The sequence below is a fragment of the Leptodactylus fuscus genome, chromosome 1 (assembly GCF_031893055.1).
Source record: "Leptodactylus fuscus isolate aLepFus1 chromosome 1, aLepFus1.hap2, whole genome shotgun sequence".
Classification (NCBI taxonomy): Eukaryota; Metazoa; Chordata; class Amphibia; order Anura; family Leptodactylidae; genus Leptodactylus; species Leptodactylus fuscus.
The window spans coordinates 315,368,765-315,390,094 of NC_134265.1; the positions used below are offsets into that span (position 1 = coordinate 315,368,765).

The window sequence follows — 21,330 nt, forward strand, 5'->3', positions numbered from 1 at the left end:
CTGCCAGAACTTTGGCATAATTGTAGAGTCTACCATTATATGGTTTTAGATACAAGATATTGGTTTTGAATGCAAATACAAATGTATCTCCATAACTTTCACTAGAAACCATTGTGCCCACCCTGTCTCCTTATGATCTGTTCCCTAGTAGTTGACTTTTTAATATGGTACAGTTCATGAGGCAGGCGTGTTGTCAGGAAATTACAATTTCGGAGAGTGTAGCACCCTTGTTGATATGATTTTACTGAAGGAAAGAAGTGTGGCTTAAAATCGTTGATATGCGTCATATGTCCTGCTGTTCGCTATTGTACGGTGCAGCTTTAAGCTTCCAGCACTTTCTCATGTGTTTCATACATAGGCAGGTCAGTCAAATGAAGTGGCCTGGACAATGTCTGCCAGCAGTTCCAACCCTTGCGATCTCCTCACATGTGTCTTTATTACTGCACTGACCTGAGAGTCAGTTTTTTTTCTAGAAGAACCTGTTGGTTTCCAGCTGTGTATGGAATAGTGTTTTATATACTTGTTATTATATTTATTCTCTTTTTTTTTTTTTTGTCCTTCTGTACTTCACATTGACCATTATGAATGGACCATTCATAGTGGGAATGTTTCTCTGTTGCGTATTGGTGATCCATCCATGGTAACAATGGATATAATTCTTATATTGATACATATAGTATATAGGTAATATTGGCTGTAGATATAAGATACTGCATTAGTTGGCCAAAACCTAGTAGGAAATCTTCTTAATCATTCTAGAGTATTCATTTCAATGAGGACCACCCACCATCAAACCATTATTTTGGCCTACTTTCACAGTATTCTGGCCAGTGTCCATCTGGTCAGATTTCTACCTTTTCTGTGTTTTGGACCTACTCTTGGTTTTGGCATACAAATACTGATGCAAAACGCTGACCAAAATGCTGCCATGTAAAAGTGTCCTTTCACCCGAAGGATTGGACTTGATGAAATTCAGTATGTCTGATCCAAATTTCCCATTATATCTTCTGCTGTAGAATTTTTATGAGCAAACCGTTAGATCATCAAGGGTCAGATTTTTCCCCCCAATTTAATTCAGATTGCTCTATGCGTTTCAAGATTGGCTTTTACATTCTTCTGAAATAAGTGCAGTTTGGGAGTATAAATGGTTGAACTTGATGGGCTCTTCTAATTTACTGTATGAGAGATAGTTCTGCCCAATGTCTATTGTATGATATACTGTAGATCTCAGTCATATGCTGGTGATACAATTCTTAATCTTGTGTCAACTGGAAATGATACGGTTTTTGAACTTCTTTAACTACTATTAATGTGGTTCATTATCAGAGGAACGCACTCACATGACCCTTATTATAGACTCGCAGGTCCTTCATTCCTAATAGCCTCACTGACATACACTATTATCAAAGGACTGCAGTACTCACTCCCTTTTGTTCCCTGTTATTGGCCATTATCAGTGGACAGCACTCACATAACCTCTATTAGTAAATAGAAGCTTGTAGGTCCTTCATTCTTAATAACCTCACTGACATACACCATTATCAGAGGATTGCTGTACTCACTCACTCTGTTATCAGCTGTTATCAGAGAATTACATATATAGATGTATATAACACTCTCACTGTTGCTCACTGTTGTTCTATGTTATCAGTCATTATCAAAGAATGTATCAATACAACCATACAACCCTTGCTGTACTCACTCACTTTTGTTCCCTGTTATCAGTCATCAGAGGAATGCACTCACATGACCCATATTATAGACTCGCAGGTCCTTCATTCCTAATAGCCTCACTGACGTACACTATTATCAGAGGATTGCAGTACTCACTCACTTTTGTTCCCTATTATCAGCCGTTATCAGGGGACAGCACTCACATTACTTCTATTAGTGAATAGAAGCTTGCAGGTCCTTCATTCTTTATAGCCTCACTGACATACACGATTATCAGAGGATTGCTGTACTCACTAACTCTGTTATCAGCTATTATCATAGAATTACATATATAGATGTATATGTCACTCACTGTTGCTCAGTGTTGCTCTATGTTATCAGTCATGATCAAAGAATGTATCAATACAACCATTACAACCCTTGCTCACTGTTGGTCTCTGTTAACCAATCAGATTAATATTTTAATTTTAAAAGGATAGATGGCAACTGGATTGTTTGCTATGGGCAATTGCCTCATTTTTTTCTACTTCTTTAAATCATCTCCAATTATATCTTCTGCATTTTGGGCACATATTAAAGTTTTCAGTAATACCTGTTGAGGAGGGGTGACATCTGCCAGATGATCTTCCTGATTTTGGTGGGATCCATTGGACCCACACTTTATACTTAGACAACTCCCAATATACTAACCCTACTTTTACTCTTTCTCCCTCTTGAAATAGGGTTTTGTATTTTATGATATCCATTTTCCAAGCTACTATTATAACCATGCTGAGCCAGTAACATCATGGTTTGTCATTCCTTTTGTCATGGAGTCCACTTAGATCTCTTTAAGAAGTCACTGTCTGAGAACTGTGAAGAGAAGGACAGAAGATTTTGGTTTCTTGAATGGATACCAAGTTCTATATGAACAGTTCTTTTATAGCAGTTCCCAGCTGTTGGCCGAGAGTAAATATTTCATATTTGTGAGGAAAAGTCGAAAGAATCCCTTTTGTTTACAACTGCCAAGTCCATCTGATGGAGGTACATTGTTATCTGACAACCAATTCATCTCCTTGGGACCCTGGAATTCAGAACCATTTCTAAGGCAACCTAGAGATACATTACAAATATAGTTCTTTTCATGCACTCTCTAAACAAGGGTGACGGAGAAAAGACCTTGCGTATATTCCCAAGTGAAAAGACAAGCGGCTCTTAACTTTTTTATATGATTGAATGTGGTGAACAAAGGCCAACGATAGGACCAATTTTTCGTACAAAGAGTTTTGGAAATCTAATAAGAGAAATCCGTTTCAAGAGTCTATCAAACGTTAGATCACATATGTGAGCATTATCGAATGGACTGCATGCCTTTGTGTGCAGAAGAGCGAAAAAGAGGTCATGGAATCAATACCAAAAATAATACTATATCTTCAGTACAAAACCGTAATCCTACTTTAGATTTTTTTTTTACAGTTAAGTGTCCATGGAAATAATCAATAGACATATACAGTACGTGTAAAGAGAATGCATTTTATGATACGTTTTCTCAAAAAGATGCTCATAGTCAAGGATTTTGTACATTTTATCAGTATGTGATGACTGAGAGCCTAAACTAAATGATAGTGAACAGAACCATCATGTTCTATTGCCATATAATGAATACATATCTTCTGAATGACAACCGGAGGTCACACAATATTTGGAGCAACATCTGCTAAAGTGACCTAAGGATGCAAGAAGAAACTTTACTAATATCTATCTATCTATCTATCTATCTATCTATCTATCTATCTATCTATCTATCTAAAAAGAAAAAAAGAGCATCAATGTAGACAGTCAAGGGTAATTGTAATGGGTAGATATCCAACTTGAAAATGTACAAAAATATCAGTTCTCCAAAAATATCTATCTATCTATCTATCTATCTATCTATCTATCTATCTATCTATCTGCCAGCTAATATCTATCTAGCTTAGTAATACATTGCAATACTGGCATGCCTCCATCTACACCCTTGGCCTGGGCCAACTCATAGAATCTCATGGTTTCCAATACCATTGCTATGCCGATGACACCCAAATATACATCTCTGGACCAGACATCACCTCCCTGCTGGCCAGAATTCCAGATTGTTTAGCGGCCATAGCCTCCTTCCTGTCCTCTCGCTTTCTCAAACTCAACATGGAGAAAACAGAGTTCATCATCTTCACCCCACCCCGTATGGCCCCTCCACCTGACCCATCTATCACAGTTAATGGAACCACAATTACCCCTGTCTCACAGGCCCGATGCCTTGGGGCAACCCTGGACTCCGACCTATCCTTTAAGCCACACGTTCAAACCCTCAACACCTCCTACCACCTCCAACTCAAGAACATCCAACAAATCCGCTCCTTCCTCACCCCTGAAACCACTAAGATGCTCGTCCAGGCCCTCATAATCTCTCGCTTAGATTACTGCAACACCCTTCTCCATGGACTCCCAGCAAACACCCTCGCCCCCCTCCAGTCCACCTTAAACTGCGCTGCTCGCTTAATTCACCTCTCCCCCCGATCTTCATCGGCTGCTCCCCTCTGCCAGTCCCTCCACTGGCTACCCATAGCCCAGCGAATTGAATTCAAGCTACTAACATTAACATTCAAAGCCATCCACAACCTGTCCCCTCCATATATCTCTGAACTAATCTCACGCTACCTGCCCACACGTAACCTCAGATCCTCCAATGACCTCCTACTCCGCTCTGCTCTCATCCGCTCCTCACACAACCGTCTCCAAGATTTCTCCCGTACATCCCCCAAACTCTGCAACTCCTTACCAAGACACATAAGACCGACCCCCACAATCACAGGATTCAGGAAGGCCCTGAAGACTCACCTATTCAGGAAGGCCTACAACCTCCAATAACACTATCACCGCACTGCCATCTGTACAGTCTCCCCCTCTCCTTCTGTCTCTACCCCCCTTCCCTCATAGATTGTAAGCCCTCGCGGGCAGGGCCCTCTACCCCACTGTGCCAGTCAGTCATTGTTAATATTATATCTACCTGTATATTTTGTGTATTGTATGTAACCCCCAAATGTAAAGCACCATGGAATTAATGGTGCTATATAAATAAACAATAATAATGCCTGCCCAGTAACTAAGGCTGCGTTCACATGGAGTTTTTTTGGTCAGGAAACTGACTCAAATACCTCCTTCTAAAAATGCCTCATCATAGGACTATAGGGTGAGACGTTTTTTGGAGGAGGAATTTGAGACAGTTTCCTGACCAAATTCCTGACCAAAAAACTCTGTTTGAACGTTACTGTACCTTTAGGGAACTGAGACTTACCCCATGAGTAGCCATCTTACTTTCTTATATTCCATGCTATCTATCTATCTATCTATCTATCTATCTATCTATCTATCTATCTATCTACCTTTAAAAAAAAAAAAAAAAGTAAGTGAAGAAAAAAGTGGATGTTTATTAACCAATGCACAACTGCAACTTTTCAGTTCAGACAGGACCTTTCTCAAGTTCTTCCTTGGACTGAAACACCATACTTGGGATCTAAATGTCTGCTATTTTCTTCAGATACATTGGCGTTCTGACCTACTTTTTGCTTTTTTATTGAATTGTCCAAGCGTCTGCTGCTCTTAGAATGTGTACCCATATTATGTTGTACCCATATTATTTATTTAACTGATCTTGTTCTTTTTTTTATCTATCTATCTATCTATCTATCTATCTATCTATCTATCTATCTATCTATCTATCTATCTATCTATCTATCTATCTATCTATCTATCTATCTATCATCTCTTTTATCTATCTATCTATCTATCTATCTATCTATCTATCTATCTATCTATCTATCTATCTATCTATCCTTCCATCTATCTATCTTAGTGACACAGCACAATGCTGGCGTGCCTGCTCAGTAAATGAATTTTGCTTGAACCATTAGCATCAATCAGAGCAGCTCCTTAAAGCTTGCAGCGTATAGCACACTATGCCATGGAGACTAGTAGATCTCCTTCTGTGGACATTAATTTGAAATGATGGTGAGAAACTCTTTCCAGACCTTTTCACAAATTCCCAGCCAGAAAGGCTGTTTATTTTTCCCATGTCTATTTTTGTTCGCATCCCTCCTCGAGAGCGTTCGCTGGGTTCTCCTTACAGCCCAGAATGGATTGGGATGAAGTAGTTTGTCCAGGCAATGGGGTCTTACTCTTTACCTTTGCCTCTTCTCGTTGCCCTGTTCTTTAATTTTATTCATTGTTTAGCTGGGGGGCAAAATTCCAAGCAGACATTCCTGGCATTTTTAAGGCATGCATTGTTCTGCTGGATAGGGCTCTAATAATTCATATATCTGGCGTAGACCAATGTAAAATACAAAATGATCTACACTAGTCTGTATTGGAGGAAATTCCCTGACTGTAATAACATGTCATCTGTTCCTTTACCTTATTGACATACTTTCGTAGAATTTGTTGCTTGATTTGGTTTATTCACTAACTTGACTACTGGGGTAGCAGCGGTAGCGGCTGCCACAGGGCCCTGGACATTAGGGGGCCACTCAGGCCCCTGATGTTTTTTTGTTTTTTTTTCTCCATTACCTGCTGGAGTAATAGTCAAATGTCAAATATTCGCCTTGGTGCCCAGCTGCAGTTTACAAAACTATTGTGTTTTTGGAAAACGCAGCATGTCAATTATACCTACAGAAACACCGTCAGTTTACCTATAGGTATAATGGAAGCAGAAAGTCTGCTCAGAAAAACTCTGGAGACTTTCTGTGAAAAGCACTGCGAGAAAAAACGATATATGTTTCAGACGAGGTTTTTCTTGCAGCGCTTTTTGGTTGTAGCCCGCTACGTGGGGCTTTAGCCTTAGAGAGGTTTCACTGTATCTTGCAGTTTTCAGTTTTCTTGCACAAAGGTATTGGAAACGTTTAGAGATGAGCGAGTACTGTTGGGATCAGCCGATCCAAACAGCACGCTCCATAGAAATGAATGGATGCACCTGGTACTTCCGCTTTGACGTCGGCCGGCCGCTTAACCCCCCGCGTGCTGGCTACGCCCATTCATTTCTATGCGAGCGTGCTGTTCGGATCAGCTGATCCGAACAGTACTCGCTCATCTCTAGAAACGTTCTCTCTTCTAAGCAATCTTTGAAGGGAATAATAGCTCTGTAATGTAGCATTTGATGGAATACTCCATGCATCCATTTGATATCAGAGGTATACAGATTTACAATAGGGTCCTATATAGAATACTAGGATTTGTGATGTAATGTAATCACATCATTGCCCATGGATCAGCTTAGACAGCCAGTTGCCAACTCATTGAAGGCGGTAGTGAGCAGAGCAGTGAATGATACATAGTAACGGGTACACTAATACTAATTCAGCGGTTATGTTATTTACTGCTATTATTATATGGTGTTATGTGGTCACCATTTGGCACTGTTATCCGTGGACTTTATAGTGTTGGTTGTCCATTAAATAACACAATCATGTGAGCACTATGGGGGAGGTTTATTAAGGGCTCGTTCACATCTGCACCCAGTCTCCGTTCATACAGGTTCCGTTTCCTGCCCGAAACTGGGCAGAGACGGAAACCTGCACACATTTTTCAAACCCATTCATTTGAATGGGTTTGAAAATTGTACAGCCGTGAGCGCCGGTGGGTGTTTTGAGCTCTCCGCGGTGAAACTGTTTGTTTGTTTTTTTAACCGGACACAAAGTCGGACATGCAGGACTTTGTGTCCAGTTTAAAAAAAAAATGGTTTCGCCGCAGAGAGTTCAAAACGCTCACCAGCGCTCACGGCCGCACCCGGCTTGACAGGTTTCCGTCTTCTGCTGGCAGAAGACGGAAACCTGACTACGGACACCAAACGCTGGTGTGAACCCAGCGTAAGCCATGTATGACAGTTTTCTGAAATTCAAGCTATGAAAAAGTCAGATTTTTTTTGCAAAGTTTCTACTTTTTTCTATTTGCGCTGCCCTCACCATTTTCCTGACATGATGATGGGGCTTGACATTGGCAGGGTCACTGGCCACAACAAATTTATGCTCATTTACACCAGTTTACTACAGTAAATGATGCCTGAAATCTATGACAGCTATGATGTGAAAGAAGTTTCAGTTTTAGCTGAATGTGAAGGTGCACGCTTTGGCAACGTATGAGATATGGTGACTGACATTGAATACTCCAGTCTTCATAAATCTCCCCCTATATTGTGCCGTTATGAGGACTCTGTAACTCAACATTATTCTTTTATACTGTGTGGCCTACTCTGAGACACTGACTAGGGTGAATCTGGAAGCTGAAGGGTGTGCAAGAATTATATGGGGACTGTATGGAGCTGTTATATGGACATATGTCCCTATTCTTGTAGTACACAAACCTAATATAGTTTGGCTATTGTCCAGTGTTATAATCTTCTCCTTTTTCTCTCTTTAGGCGTTTAAATCGTAATAATCTTCAGGTATTTCCAGAATTGCTTTTTCTTGGAACGCCAAAACTCTACAGACTGTAAGTACACCTTCCGTTTTATCGTATGCCTCACCAAATTGTTACGTTTCATATTACAGCATTTTGGGCCTAGTCAATGTTTTTAATTTTATTCTGAAGGCTAAATTTGTTGATTTTGTCAATACTCTGCACGTTACAAATGAAATTTCACAAATCACTGAATTTTATGGATCTTGTAAAAATATTTCTGTGTGAGTCAGAAATCAGGAAGCAACCCAAATATCTGTAAGAAGCTTCATTCATTAAACCAATGGCTGGATCTTTGATGAAATTTGAAAAGATGTGGCATATAGGAGACGTTACATACTAATGTAGTAAAAGCGCTCTACAATGGACCAGATTGCCACCGATAACTGCATCAATGGGTTCCAGTTTTGGATCTGTCCAAACTTGGAGTGTGTTAAAGGGGTTGTCTTCGATTTGGAACAACCTGTGGGGTGTCCCGATGATCCAGTGTCCACTCCCAGTCCCCAATCCAAATCGGTGACCTCAGTGGACACTGAAGGACCATATGTGAGAGACCTCACTGATCCTGCTCTAGCTTTGTATTTTTTTTGCTTTTACACCCACCCCGACCACCCCACAGGTTGCTAATTATCCTGTACAACCCCTGTATAACCACTCTTCGTATTAAACGTATACACATTGTAGGAATGCATTGAACACAGTCTCCTGTAACAGAATATTAATATTTTAATGACTAGATCTGCTTAGTGAGTCTCTAGTCAGCAGGATTTGATGTCACTGACATCCATTTGTGTGTTGTGAAGTTTCCGCTTGAAATTCGCACGGTTTTACTCTTGAGGACTGGCCTGAATAATCGCACTATTATGCAATGGTTCCCAAAAGATTCATGTAAAATGTTTCTGTCTTTTCGTGCTGTGTATAAATGGTTTACCATAGAGAGGGAGTTCATTTCGGTGCAATTGTCGGGTATATATAGCTGTGTGCCAGCCGTAGTCATTACTGCGTCCTACGGTTTCTGGATACATACACACGATATGTGATTATTGGTACTATGGAAACAAATGATTACATTTCTGTTATGTCATTTGGGTACAGGATTATTATATCTGTATGATAACCTGAAATTCTCCATGAATACAGGCAAAATTGTGATCCTTATAAAAGTTTCAAAGTACAGTACTTAGACTACTTGTCTATATGTAACCACATATATGTGGCTAATTTACAGACGTGATTGCTTATACTACTGTGTGGGGTCAGTATATGCACTTATCTTATGTGAACTTAAAGGGGGTCTTTCACCAGAAATCCAGCATATCAACTCGGCCCCGCAGATATGGCTGACCTGCTGCCTCCGATGCCGAGATATGTCTGTTTATGCTGGATTCTGGTAACAGACTCCCTATAAATCTGTTGCCTTATAGTCCATGTAAACCATGTGATCATTGACAGGTGAAGTATGGTGCAAGTCAGGAGTACTGGATTCAGGAGTGGATATGCTATATGTCTAACACATGCTACCACATAGGGCTCCAGTAAAAATGTGACTCACTACCTATGTAAAACCAGTTGACATCTCTCTACTGCCTATAGGATGGTATGGAGCAAATGAATGTTATGGTTTGTAGTCACAAATTTTTTGTTAGAGGGTCATGAGCTTGATAATCACCTGTTTTAGTATATATAATATTTCTTATTTTTCCAAATTGTTTAGGGATATGTTATACTTGACTAGTTTTGTTCTTGGTTTGGTTATATGGCCACCTTCTCCCTTTTTCTAAAGCACTGGCCCTTTTGTAGTATGCCAGACCCTTTTCTTGGGTCATGACACTCCCTTGTTCTGTGACATGGACTTGATATGTATCGTTTTATGTGACATGATGAACACATGAATTGCCCGTGTTTTGTATAGTATGGCCAGGAGCCTGGTAAATGCAGGAGTGAACATATCATCCAGAAATATAAAAATAACTATATATTACCCATATCATAAATAATTACTAAATGCGTTGCATTTTTTTCGCTTCATTTTTTATTGCGATTTCGTAGCGATTTTTCCCTGCGGACTCTCTGCCCTTATTATACCTATACAGAATACATCAGCATTTCTGTAGGTATAATTGACATACTGCAGCTTTTCTGCAATGTGTGGATGGGAGTAGCCAGGCTCACTTTGCAGATGCTGTAAAACGCTGCGATTTCACAACATGGGGCTTCAGCCTAAATCGTGTTGTGTGCCCATATAAACCAATCGGAGCTTAGTCGTCAAAAACTGTCTTATTATCTTGATAAACAAGGTCCAATGTCCTTGCACAGGGCTCTCTGTTGTCTATGGGAGCCCTCTGGATTTAATGGGTGCCAAATCCAATGTAAACCTGAACCTAAACCTTATGTATACAGCACTGACCTATCAGTGATACATAAGTAATAAGTAATGAACCAACCCTGAAAATTGTGCCAGGTTCAATGGCCACCTGGCGGCATTTATATTTCCTTCCTGTTAAATAAAACTTTTGTCTATAAAACAAACAGAATTCCTTACAGATGAAGTGTTCATGGAGATGAATGGCACAATATCTCAGCGGTGAGCTCATATTAGATGCACCTTTTAAATCCTCACATGTCTTCCTCCTGATCTTTATCTACATTCCTGCCCATGATGACAATGGAATATATAGGACAAAGGTTAACACAAAGCTGTAAGAGCAGGTAGGAAGAAGAAATAGTGGCATTGATTCAGAGCTAATGCAGCCCATACATTGTAGATGGCTGTCAGTCGACAGCTAATGCCTGACATCCCCATAGCCAGTGCAGGGAGAAGGGAGAAAACCACTCGCAGACTCCTCTGGCGGCTTATTTTCCAGTGAACCAAAGGATCGGGCAGATGTATTATCCCCCAACATCTGTCATCTGGGGAGCTTCAGCAAGTTCCAATTTTGACAAGAACGTCATGTCATATAATGTATATTATAGAGGACCTTTCATGTCCTCAGGCACACACGGTTTTATATACTGCTAGAAAGCGGACAGTGCACCTTCCTGTTATGTGCCCCGGTGGATGAGTTATCAGTACTGTTATAACAGCACTGATGTCTGCCCACTGTCAGAAGGGTGTTCCTGACAGTCTAGCTGAGCTGTGAGGAACACCCCTCCTGACAGTACTTGTCCATAACCCTGTATTAGGAGGGCGAGTCAGTGCCCCCATGTATGACCATCTTACAGTTAATATGTATGGCCACCTTTATGTTTTTGAGTAAATTCCAGCAAAGGTAGCAGGATGAGCCAATGGTCTTCAGATAAATCTAGGCAGCTAGATTGGGGGCATAACTAAAAGTGGCCATATACTCTTAAAGGGGTTGTGCAATACTAGAAAACATGCCTGCTTTCTTCTTCTATTGGTCACATGGCAATGCCATATCCACTTCCCATTGAAATGAATCAGATTGAGCTGCAGCATGGCCCTGTGACCTAGGGTGTCACTTCCTGAGAAAAAGAAAGCAGCCATGTTGTGAATGTTCTGCACAACCCCTTTAATAGCTAGAAGCCTCTTGCACCACTAATATAATGTAGGAACAAAGGAACAGGAATGTTGAAATCCAAATTTCGCCATTGGGAGAAAGCCAAGACACCCGTCACAAAATATACTGTGGGGCAATTCCACTAATATTGATAGTTTTAGCTAACTTTCCTCCATTGTGTGTGTGTGTGTATGTATATATACATATATATATATATATATATATATATATATATATATATATATATATATATATGTATATGTGTGTGTGTGTATTCTAAGTAACATGGCGGGTTTGCCATTCAGGTCACTAGGACAGAGAATTTCACAAAAGAGGGAAGTCACATATTTGTAAGTGTTTTTTATATTTTGGGTACGTGACGCCCTATAGCGCAGAGGTAGACTATGGTGTGACATAGCGAGACTTTTACACAAGAATCAACATCTGTACCAAGAATTAACATCTGCACCAAGTCTGAATCACAGAGAGTTTAGCAAACCCGCATAACTGGGTCTGAAATGTGCTCTTAGTAATTGACTTCCAATGTGCTGACATCAGGTGTGGCCAGCCTCAATATTACATTTCATAATGCTATTCAGTGGTATACAGGATAGTACATTAAAGGGAATCCAGTCTACAAAGAATGAGGACACAGAACTATGGCATCTGCGGTATTAGATTTCCTCTGCCCAAGGGTTATTGCTGATCAGACCATAAAACAAATATCTGCTAAAAGCACATCTCTGCTTTTAAAGATGCATTAGAAATACGGCGGGATCAATGCTATATGGTAGGCCACACAGAATATCTATGAAAATGGTTATCATATAGGGTCCATATTCTCTTGGTTTTCAATATAACATGTATATATTACTGTAACCAACACAACTGATCCCCATAGTTCAATCATAGAGGTAATAAGTCAAGTCAGTCCTCTTACTCGCACATGTATTATAGCCTCCTATAGTAGCCGCACTGACCTTCAGTAAGGTACCCAAAAACCTCTAAGGTTCACTATTGCCTCTTTGTACAGGGGTTGGCCAAAATAAACGCCTCTATTTTGACGTTGCCCAGGTGACGGAAATATGGGTACCGTTACTTTCAGTACCAATTTCCCTCCACTGTCAGAAGGGCAGGCCTTACAGCCCAGCATCATCGCCGGGCTGTATCATTTACCCCCCTCTTCCAGTATCATCGCTGAGCTGCAAGATTAACCCCCCTCCTCCCCCAGACAGTACTCTTTCATAGCCTTTTACTGTCGGGGAACATTCCTCACAGCCCAACATTGACGCAAGACTGTAAAGCCTGCCCTTCTGACAGTGGAAGGGATATTGATACTGAAAGTAACGGCACCGATATCTCCAGCCCCACTGTGACGTAGCTGATAGTCATCTTTCTGACAGTAAATAATACCGCTGATCTGCGAAGATATGAAAGATGTATCATTAGAAAATATTTTATTTAAGAATTACATTTTAGGTTAAATATAATTTTTACAATTGTTTTTTTTTTGTTTTGTTTTTTTTTATTCATTGTTTTTATCGATATTAAAAAATAATCCTAAAAATTACACTCTTACTCTAACCACTAAGCCAAATAATATGCTGACACTTACTGATTTATATAAATTTCTGTGACGCAGCCACCTCACTTCTCAGCACACTGAGAAGCTATCATGTATATGTAGATTAGACATAGAATCTACCAGTTACAATGGAGGATTTTACATCTTATCCCCCCTCCCTGCACAATGGTGTATGTAGAGGTCACCGAGCATGCCTAGAAAACGCTCCCATAAAATTCTATAGAGTTTGCTCCAGACCTTCGTGTCCATGGCCCATGGTTCGTCTCCGGGAAGCGGGAAGTCACAGATAATTTTTGGCTGAGTTAGAATTGTGAGATTTTTGGATTTTATTTTTTTTTTTAATTAAAAATAACATCACCAAATATTCTTAAAATGCTAACATAAAAATATGATTTAAATAATAGGTCACATCCCTTCATTACCACTATTTTTGTCAGGACAGATGTAGATCCAAGTGATAATCTATCGTAGGCATATGCTATTACTTTATAAGATGGGAATACGCCCTCTGTATTAGAGTACTTGTAAATGGATGTTCTAAAGTAGACAACCCCCTCAATAAAGAAAAAATCAATAATGGATCTATAAGCTAAGTAAAGGTGAAGGGAAGAATATCCTCCATGCCGGTCTCTCTTTTTGGCTAGGCCTAGTGGGTACTCGGTGCAGCCCCCCTCTCGCTTCCCTCCCGGCTTCTGTGCATACTAATCATTATGTGACCTCTGGTTGTAAATGAGATGCCAGGTGAAAGGGGCTGCATGCTTGTTTTGTAGCCTAAAAGCAATATGAAAGAAAAAGAGGCTTGAGTGTATATGAATTATGATTAGCCACGGTTGCTTGCCGCCAGCGGTCTACTATGCTTTCCCTTTGCTGCCTGCTCCGATTTCTCTTTGGACTAGCTTCACGAGCACCGCATGGTCAGGTCAAGAAGCTCGCCTAGAAACAGAAGTACAGTTGCAGCTGTGTTTGTTGGATCTGGAGACCAGTTTAAATAGCATTTCCATTTATCCAGTCCATTAACAGAACTCTGTAAAATAATACCAACTCTGCATAAACTACAGGACAGTGTAATAAAATTACAAGCACTTGTTGACAGATGGGGGGCGTAAGTAAAAGAGAAGCAAAATGGTTCTTGTCTAAATCAGAGCAAAGGTTTTTTTTTTGTTTTTTTTCTCGGAGGTATTTTATACCCGATTATACAGACAGCTCTATGCAAATAAATAAATGGCTCGGATTTTTGGAAGAGCCTCCAAGTTATTTGTGTATTTCTGAGCGCTCATTCAGGCTTTATTTATAGGTTGATACGGATAGTTTCATCTGGCTGAGGTCATGAAAATTGGGAGCTGTTAAAATGTGAGTGTTTAATTTTACAGGCAAAACAATGACATAAGTTTGGGACTTGTTGCTGCTGCTCACGTACGGCAAGTGCTTGAGATGTTGAAGAGAGACATCATAATATTGTAAGGGGAGGAAATCGCTTTTTTAATGGTGTGTTCTTGGATTTACATGCTTGGGTGCTGTTTTCTATCTGACATGAAAAAGGGCAGGACTGTGGAGTCAGGAGCCCAAACCACTGACTCCAACTCCTCTTTTTTTTGACACAGCCCAATTTCGAATCTCACTCCGATTATTTCATAAATGGTTGGCAGTAAACATCAGCGATAAGCAATAAAAGTCCTCTAAGGCCGGGGCCCCAGCAGATTTCTACTGTCCCAATTTTAGTTTGGCAGGGAAGTTAAGGAAGTACACTTGGCTTCACTGTACCCAATGTCGGAACGTGTGCACCGAAGCTGAGGAATACTGTGTTGGCTTCATTCCTGAAGTGTGCATGTGCCATATAAGTTGCCAGAAGGGAGCCTGGGAAGTTCACTTACAATGAAGAGATCCTTATAACCTTATGCAAGAAGGAACACCTAAACCAATCGGTCTATGGACAAGGAAACCCAGATCTCCCAAAAGGTGGAGAACTGGAGACCATCACTGATCAGATGTGGAACAGAAAAGCTTAGATAATTCCATTCTAAGGATGACAGTATTTTGCAAAATAATCTATATAATAGAAGAAATGAACAAAGATATTAATAGAATTTATCTAAAATTATTAGACACCTCTATATATAAGAGATCATAATCAAAGGGAAAGTGTCACATTGAACATGTCCGATCTGTGGACAGTACAATATACAGCAGTGAGAGTTGAACAGATCGATATATGGTATTTTTGACGTAGATAATATAGAGATAAAAACTCTTCTATAGAATGCAGATTCCAGGGATAGACCGTAGAATGAAACGCTTCCCATTATTCTTCACTTTGTTCAGCATTGACCTAAATGTTCATGACAGTGTTGCCCAACAACTGTACCGCCATCCAAGAGAAAAATGCTGTGTGCTGAGCCCTTTTGTGACACAAATCAATGCTGACTACTGTGTGTCTCTATCGGGGTTAATCAATATTCTAGTTAGCACATTAGCTATATAGATTCATTACAAACCTGCAAATAAAATGATGTATAATGACTTTACACATGACCCCCTAACCCGTTCATAGGGAGTAAATGTATGTGCATCTTAAACTACTGCTAGACATTGAGACAAAAGATAGGATCAGAAGGAAATGTAAGGAAAGTATTAGTGGACCATGGACCTCTACCGACCACTAAGGGAGGGTTCACACCGTGTAACGTGCCGCGTGATGTGGCATGTAGACGCTGCGTGAGCTTTTGCGGGCCGTTCACGCTGCCATTGATTTCAGTGGGAGCGGGGATCGTATGCTCCGCGCTATTTTGCGGTCGTGATTTTGCCATGCCCTTGTAAAGAGGTGGTCTATTCCAGATTAGACTTACCCCATTTTCGTGTGGGGTGCTATATACTGTGAGGTGCTCTCCATCCATCAGTACCGCATGTTAGCAAGTAAAAACCATCAGACACATAAGTGTTAGCTGCCCATACATATATCATTTTTGTTGCTATTTTAGGTTTTTTTGCTTTTAAAAGCATATGTTGACCTGGTGGAATTGTTTATACAAAACCACAGACTATCAAAAGCTCTATCCAACCAAACTGATGACTGGTTGCAAAAATATTCCCACCTATCACTTCCAATTTATGATTCCAGAGTCGTCTTATCTGGTAAAAGAGTCTTTTGGGCCCTTGATCATGATGGCTGGTTGTAATTGCTATGTCTACAATCCTTATGCTTCTGAATGGGAGCCCTGTGTCCTCTGTGTGATCAGACGTGTGCTGGTGTCAAGCAGCTGCAAAAGGGTCCTCATTTTTGTGATCACAATGGGATCTTTGGTCCTTCACGCATGTCTGTCACTGTATACAGCCCCACTGGTTTTAATGGAGAATGCATTAAATAATGTATCTTAGACCTGGTTCACATCTGCATGCACCCGAACGGAAACCTATTTGCATAAAAAAGTGGTTACCTGAGGAAACCCTCATACCTTATAGACTATAATGGGGTCCGTATGGTTTCTGCTCGGTTTCTGCACGAAAAATGCAGAGAAAAGAGCTGCCTGCAGGATTTTTCTCTCCACATATTTCATGCAGATAGTTGAACAGAATGGCCCGAATGCAGATGTGAACCGGGTCTTAATGTTTTGAGCACCATTTTCTTGTTTTTCAGTAAGGCTAGGTCCACTCTTGCCTTGCGTGACCGTTTGGGATTCCGTCCCCCATTCCACTTGAAAAATGCAGAGAGAAAAGTCCTACAAACAGGACTTTTCTCTCTGCATTTTTCAGGCGGAAACTGTGCGGAAAGCCAGTGAACCCCATTATATTTGGAGGGTAACCACTTTTTAATTGGATTGGGTTTCCGTTCTTTGGGTCCCCAATTGGACCTGAAGAACGGAAACCCCAATGCAGATGATAGCTTAACCTAAACTTTGATAATATACTGTAGCAACAATTCTAAAAAGTTTGCCGACTTCTCCAATCTATAGACCTTTTCTGTGACAGCTTTGACCAGTCATGTCCTCTGTTCTAGAAGTTCTTATAGGCTCCTGAGCACAATGTTCCCAGTCCTGTGGCTTTCCAGCTGTGGCTAAACTACCACTGCCATCATGTCCTGGTATAGACCTCACTTGCCTTGGCATAGGAGACTGCTCTAGAGATTCATAGTAAAAGCTATATAGCAAAAATAGACTGTGAATTGTACAGACAGGATGGCGATGACGTGGCACAGGGTTGGACTCTGAAGGTTGTTACGGTATATTATTCTGTACGAGCCCTCTTCGTAACATGTAATCCATTCGATAGAGTAGAAAATGACAGCGGAATTCCTTTTTTTATTAATTCTTATATTTGTCTATAGTTTAATACAATCTTTATCGCAAACATGGCTGAATTCATTGTGTCAGCTCAGATTACAGCGCGGGGAAGTGGATGTGTCACATATTCTAGTCCTCGGCTTCATTATTCTGCAGGTCCGCTTGGCCCCTGCCACAATAAATTCAACAACAGTACCGCTGGAATTGCAGGTTACTGTTGCTACGGTTACCGTTGTCCGACAGATTGACATCATTAGTCATACAGTGATCTGCCATGATGGCTACCGCTGATTCTGTTCTCTGAAGAGGACACTAAAGACCTTCTCAAGCAGCAGCAGCAGCAGCAGCGAGATGGCAATCCATTATGTGTATGTAATTGAGGGGAGATGCCGACTTCTTCTAGGCCTGAGAACACCCATACATTACTTAGGCCGCTCGCAACAATGATAAACAGCAACTTTCTACAATCTGAGTCCTCTGTGTGGTGGGAAAGTGATGAAAATGACACATTACACGTCCTTGTGTCCATTACAGATATCAGCGGGTGACAACCCTCTTATAGACACAAGGCTAAGGCCTTTCCTAATACACCGTCCTTATGATGTAGGCCCGGCACCGACTAAGGCCTTTCCTAATACACCGTCCTTATGATGTAGGCCCGGCACCAGCTAAGGCCTTTCCTAATACACCGTCCTTATGATGTAGGCCCGGCACCAGCTAAGGCCTTTCCTAATACACCGTCCTTATGATGTAGGCCCGGCACCGACTAAGGCCTTTCCTAATACACCGTCCTTATGATGTAGGCTCGGCACCGACTAAGGCCTTTCCTAATACACCGTCCTTATGATGTAGGCCCGGCACCAGCTAAGGCCTTTCCTAATACACCGTCCTTATGATGTAGGCCCGGCACCAGCTAAGGCCTTTCCTAATACACCGTCCTTATGATGTAGGCCCGGCACCGACTAAGGCCTTTCCTAATACACCGTCCTTATGATGTAGGCTCGGCACCGACTAAGGCCTTTCCTAATACACCGTCCTTATGATGTAGGCCCGGCACCAGCTAAGGCCTTTCCTAATACACCGTCCTTATGATGTAGGCCCGGCACCGACTAAGGCCTTTCCTAATACACCGTCCTTATGATGTAGGCCCGGCACCAGCTAAGGCCTTTCCTAATACACCGTCCTTATGATGTAGGCCCGGCACCGACTAAGGCCTTTCCTAATACACCGTCCTTATGATGTAGGCTCGGCACCGAATAAGGCCTTTCCTAATACACCGTCCTTATGATGTAGGCCCGGCACCGACTAAGGCCTTTCCTAATACACCGTCCTTATGATGTAGGCCCGGCACCGACTAAGGCCTTTCCTAATACACCGTCCTTATGATGTAGGCTCGGCACCGAATAAGGCCTTTCCTAATACACCGTCCTTATGATGCAGGCCCGGCACCGACTAAGGCCTTTCCTAATACACCGTCCTTATGATGTAGGCCCGGCACCGACTAAGGCCTTTCCTAATACACCGTCCTTATGATGTAGGCCCGGCACCGACTAAGGCCTTTCCTAATACACCGTCCTTATGATGCAGGCCCGGCACCGTCCTGAAGTCTTTTACGATCCTGTTTAAGAATCTGTATATCTGTCTGAGAGATCTTAAAGCAACAGAGTCGGACTTGTACTATGGAGCAGATTTATGAAGCCATCTTAAAGATAAAGAACCAATCATAGCACAGCTTTCATTTCTTAAGCAATTAAAGCTTTGCTGTGATTGGCTACAAAGGTCAACAGAGACATTTGTACAGTTTTATGATGTCATTACGTGAAACTATACTGAAACGGAAGCGTTTGGCTCTTTTTGTCCCACATTCTGTTCTGTGGTTGCTATGCCCTCACTAGTTTGATAATGTTGCTGGGATTATAGATATGGTGACATTTAGGCAGGTAGGAGTTTATAGTAGTTACTACCCCTTCTCATGGGTCCCGTACTCATGCATAGCCTCTTAGTTAGTTGCCTAAATGGCATACACTTTCTAAATGGAATACCTATGCCTTTGTGTCAGCGTTAACTGTAGCTTTGTCATTTTATTCATGACTCAAAAATCTCAATATGAACAAAGCTGTAAGCCCTGTCATGATAGGGTCTTTAATATTCTAAAACAACCATCTGGCCATATAGTGATCATCAGACAGCTATTTCTCCCATCCCCAATTAACATGCATGCTTGGCTCAGTTTAAGATGATATATTTTCTCAGTGAAATGTTCGAATCTTCCCTGAACTAAAACACGCGCTCAAAGTGGAGAGTTTGGTCAGCCCTTCCATACATATTAGATGGTTAGCTCTAAAATGGGCAGGTTCAGCTAATGTATATTGTCTCCTTAAGAGGAACCCGTCAGATTGAACTTGAATTCTTATATTCTGATGTGGTAGAGCAGAAAGAGCTGAACAGATTGATATATAGATAAGGATAAGGATCAGTTTAAATTGTCCTTTTCCCATTGGAATATATTCTGGGATTAGGAGTCTAGTGGGCGGTTGTATTACAAGATGTCAATCACAAACTTCCCACTGGACTCCTAAGGAATTACATGATAAGTAAGGCCCAGTTCACATCTGTGTTTGGGCCATTCCATTCCCCTATCCACATGAAATATGCAGATAAAAAAAGTGCGGAAATAGTCTATGGGATCTGCAGGTTTCCTTAGGTAACTCCTTTAATGGAAACTCGAACGCAGATGTGAACTGGGGCTTATACTAAATATTTTCCAGTAAAACTGTATATAAATCTACTCAACCCCTCTTGCTCTATAATATGGTGCCTGCACATAGGCTGCATGTACAATTTAACAAACTTGGAATCCCTGTTTTGAATGGAGGGCAGAAAGGGTGCTACAACCTGCTACATTCAATTCAATGGGGCTGCTGGAGATAGCCATATAACTATGTCCGGTGGCCACATTGAAATAAATGAAGCAATGCATGTTGCCCATCCTGCTGCTCCATTCAAAATTAGGGTGCACATTACCCCAGTTCTCATAATCTGAGGGGGTTGTAATGGTGACATGCTAATCGATTAAGGAGTCACCATAATCCTTGAAATAGGGGGTAACCTGCTCTGCCTGGAATACCCCTTTAGGAAACCGTAAGGGCCTTTTAAGCACTTTCCCGATCTGTTCTAATGTATAGCTGGAAAGTGAGGCTTTTAATGTGTGTTGTTAAAAAGTGGTTACCCTGCTGTAAAGCCTCATCTACAATCCATGACACATCCATTTGCCTGTCCTGTAAATGGTTTTCGTCTATTTGGAATTTTCTCTTGCACAAACAGTATCATCAGATTTATTTTTCTGTTAACTTCTTATGTAGTCTTCTGAAAACAATGAAAGCCTGAGCCGCAGAGCTTCATGCTTGAGAGCCCTCTGTTTATTGCAGATGAAATGTATATTGTTAGTGGGAGTGAAGCATAAATCCTTTATCTGATGCTTTGCTGGGCAGAGTGGAAAGATTCATTCTGTCTAATATGTGGTTTGTGTAAATGACCTGTTTTCTAACCAGTCAGACATTATCAGCTATCAGCCACTGACAAAGGGAAATTGATGATACTTTGTATTGCAAACTTGTAACTTCTTCAGTCTTAGAGGAAGCTAGCCAAAATGAACGGGAGATAATAAGTGATAGGATTTCCAAACTGTATATATTAAACCTATGGGTATTAATCCTGCTCTGTGTAAATACATTGCAATATCCCAAATACTATTGGAAATTTTTAGAACTTATCAGTTGGATACATAATGCAGAATCAGTAACAGCGCCCCCCA

At 41.0% G+C, this 21,330-nt stretch overlaps 1 protein-coding gene across 7 annotated transcripts in view; it reads left to right on the forward strand.

Annotated features, from left to right (window-relative positions):
* SLIT2 (slit guidance ligand 2) overlaps positions 1–21,330 on the forward strand; it is a 260,033-nt gene that overhangs the window by 9,140 nt on the left and 229,563 nt on the right. For all 7 annotated transcript variants that reach the window (XM_075259851.1, XM_075259802.1, XM_075259816.1 and 4 more), the window contains exon 4: positions 8,101–8,172. In XM_075259851.1, coding sequence (XP_075115952.1) covers positions 8,101–8,172 — 72 coding nt within the window. The remainder of the gene's footprint in view (positions 1–8,100; positions 8,173–21,330) is intronic.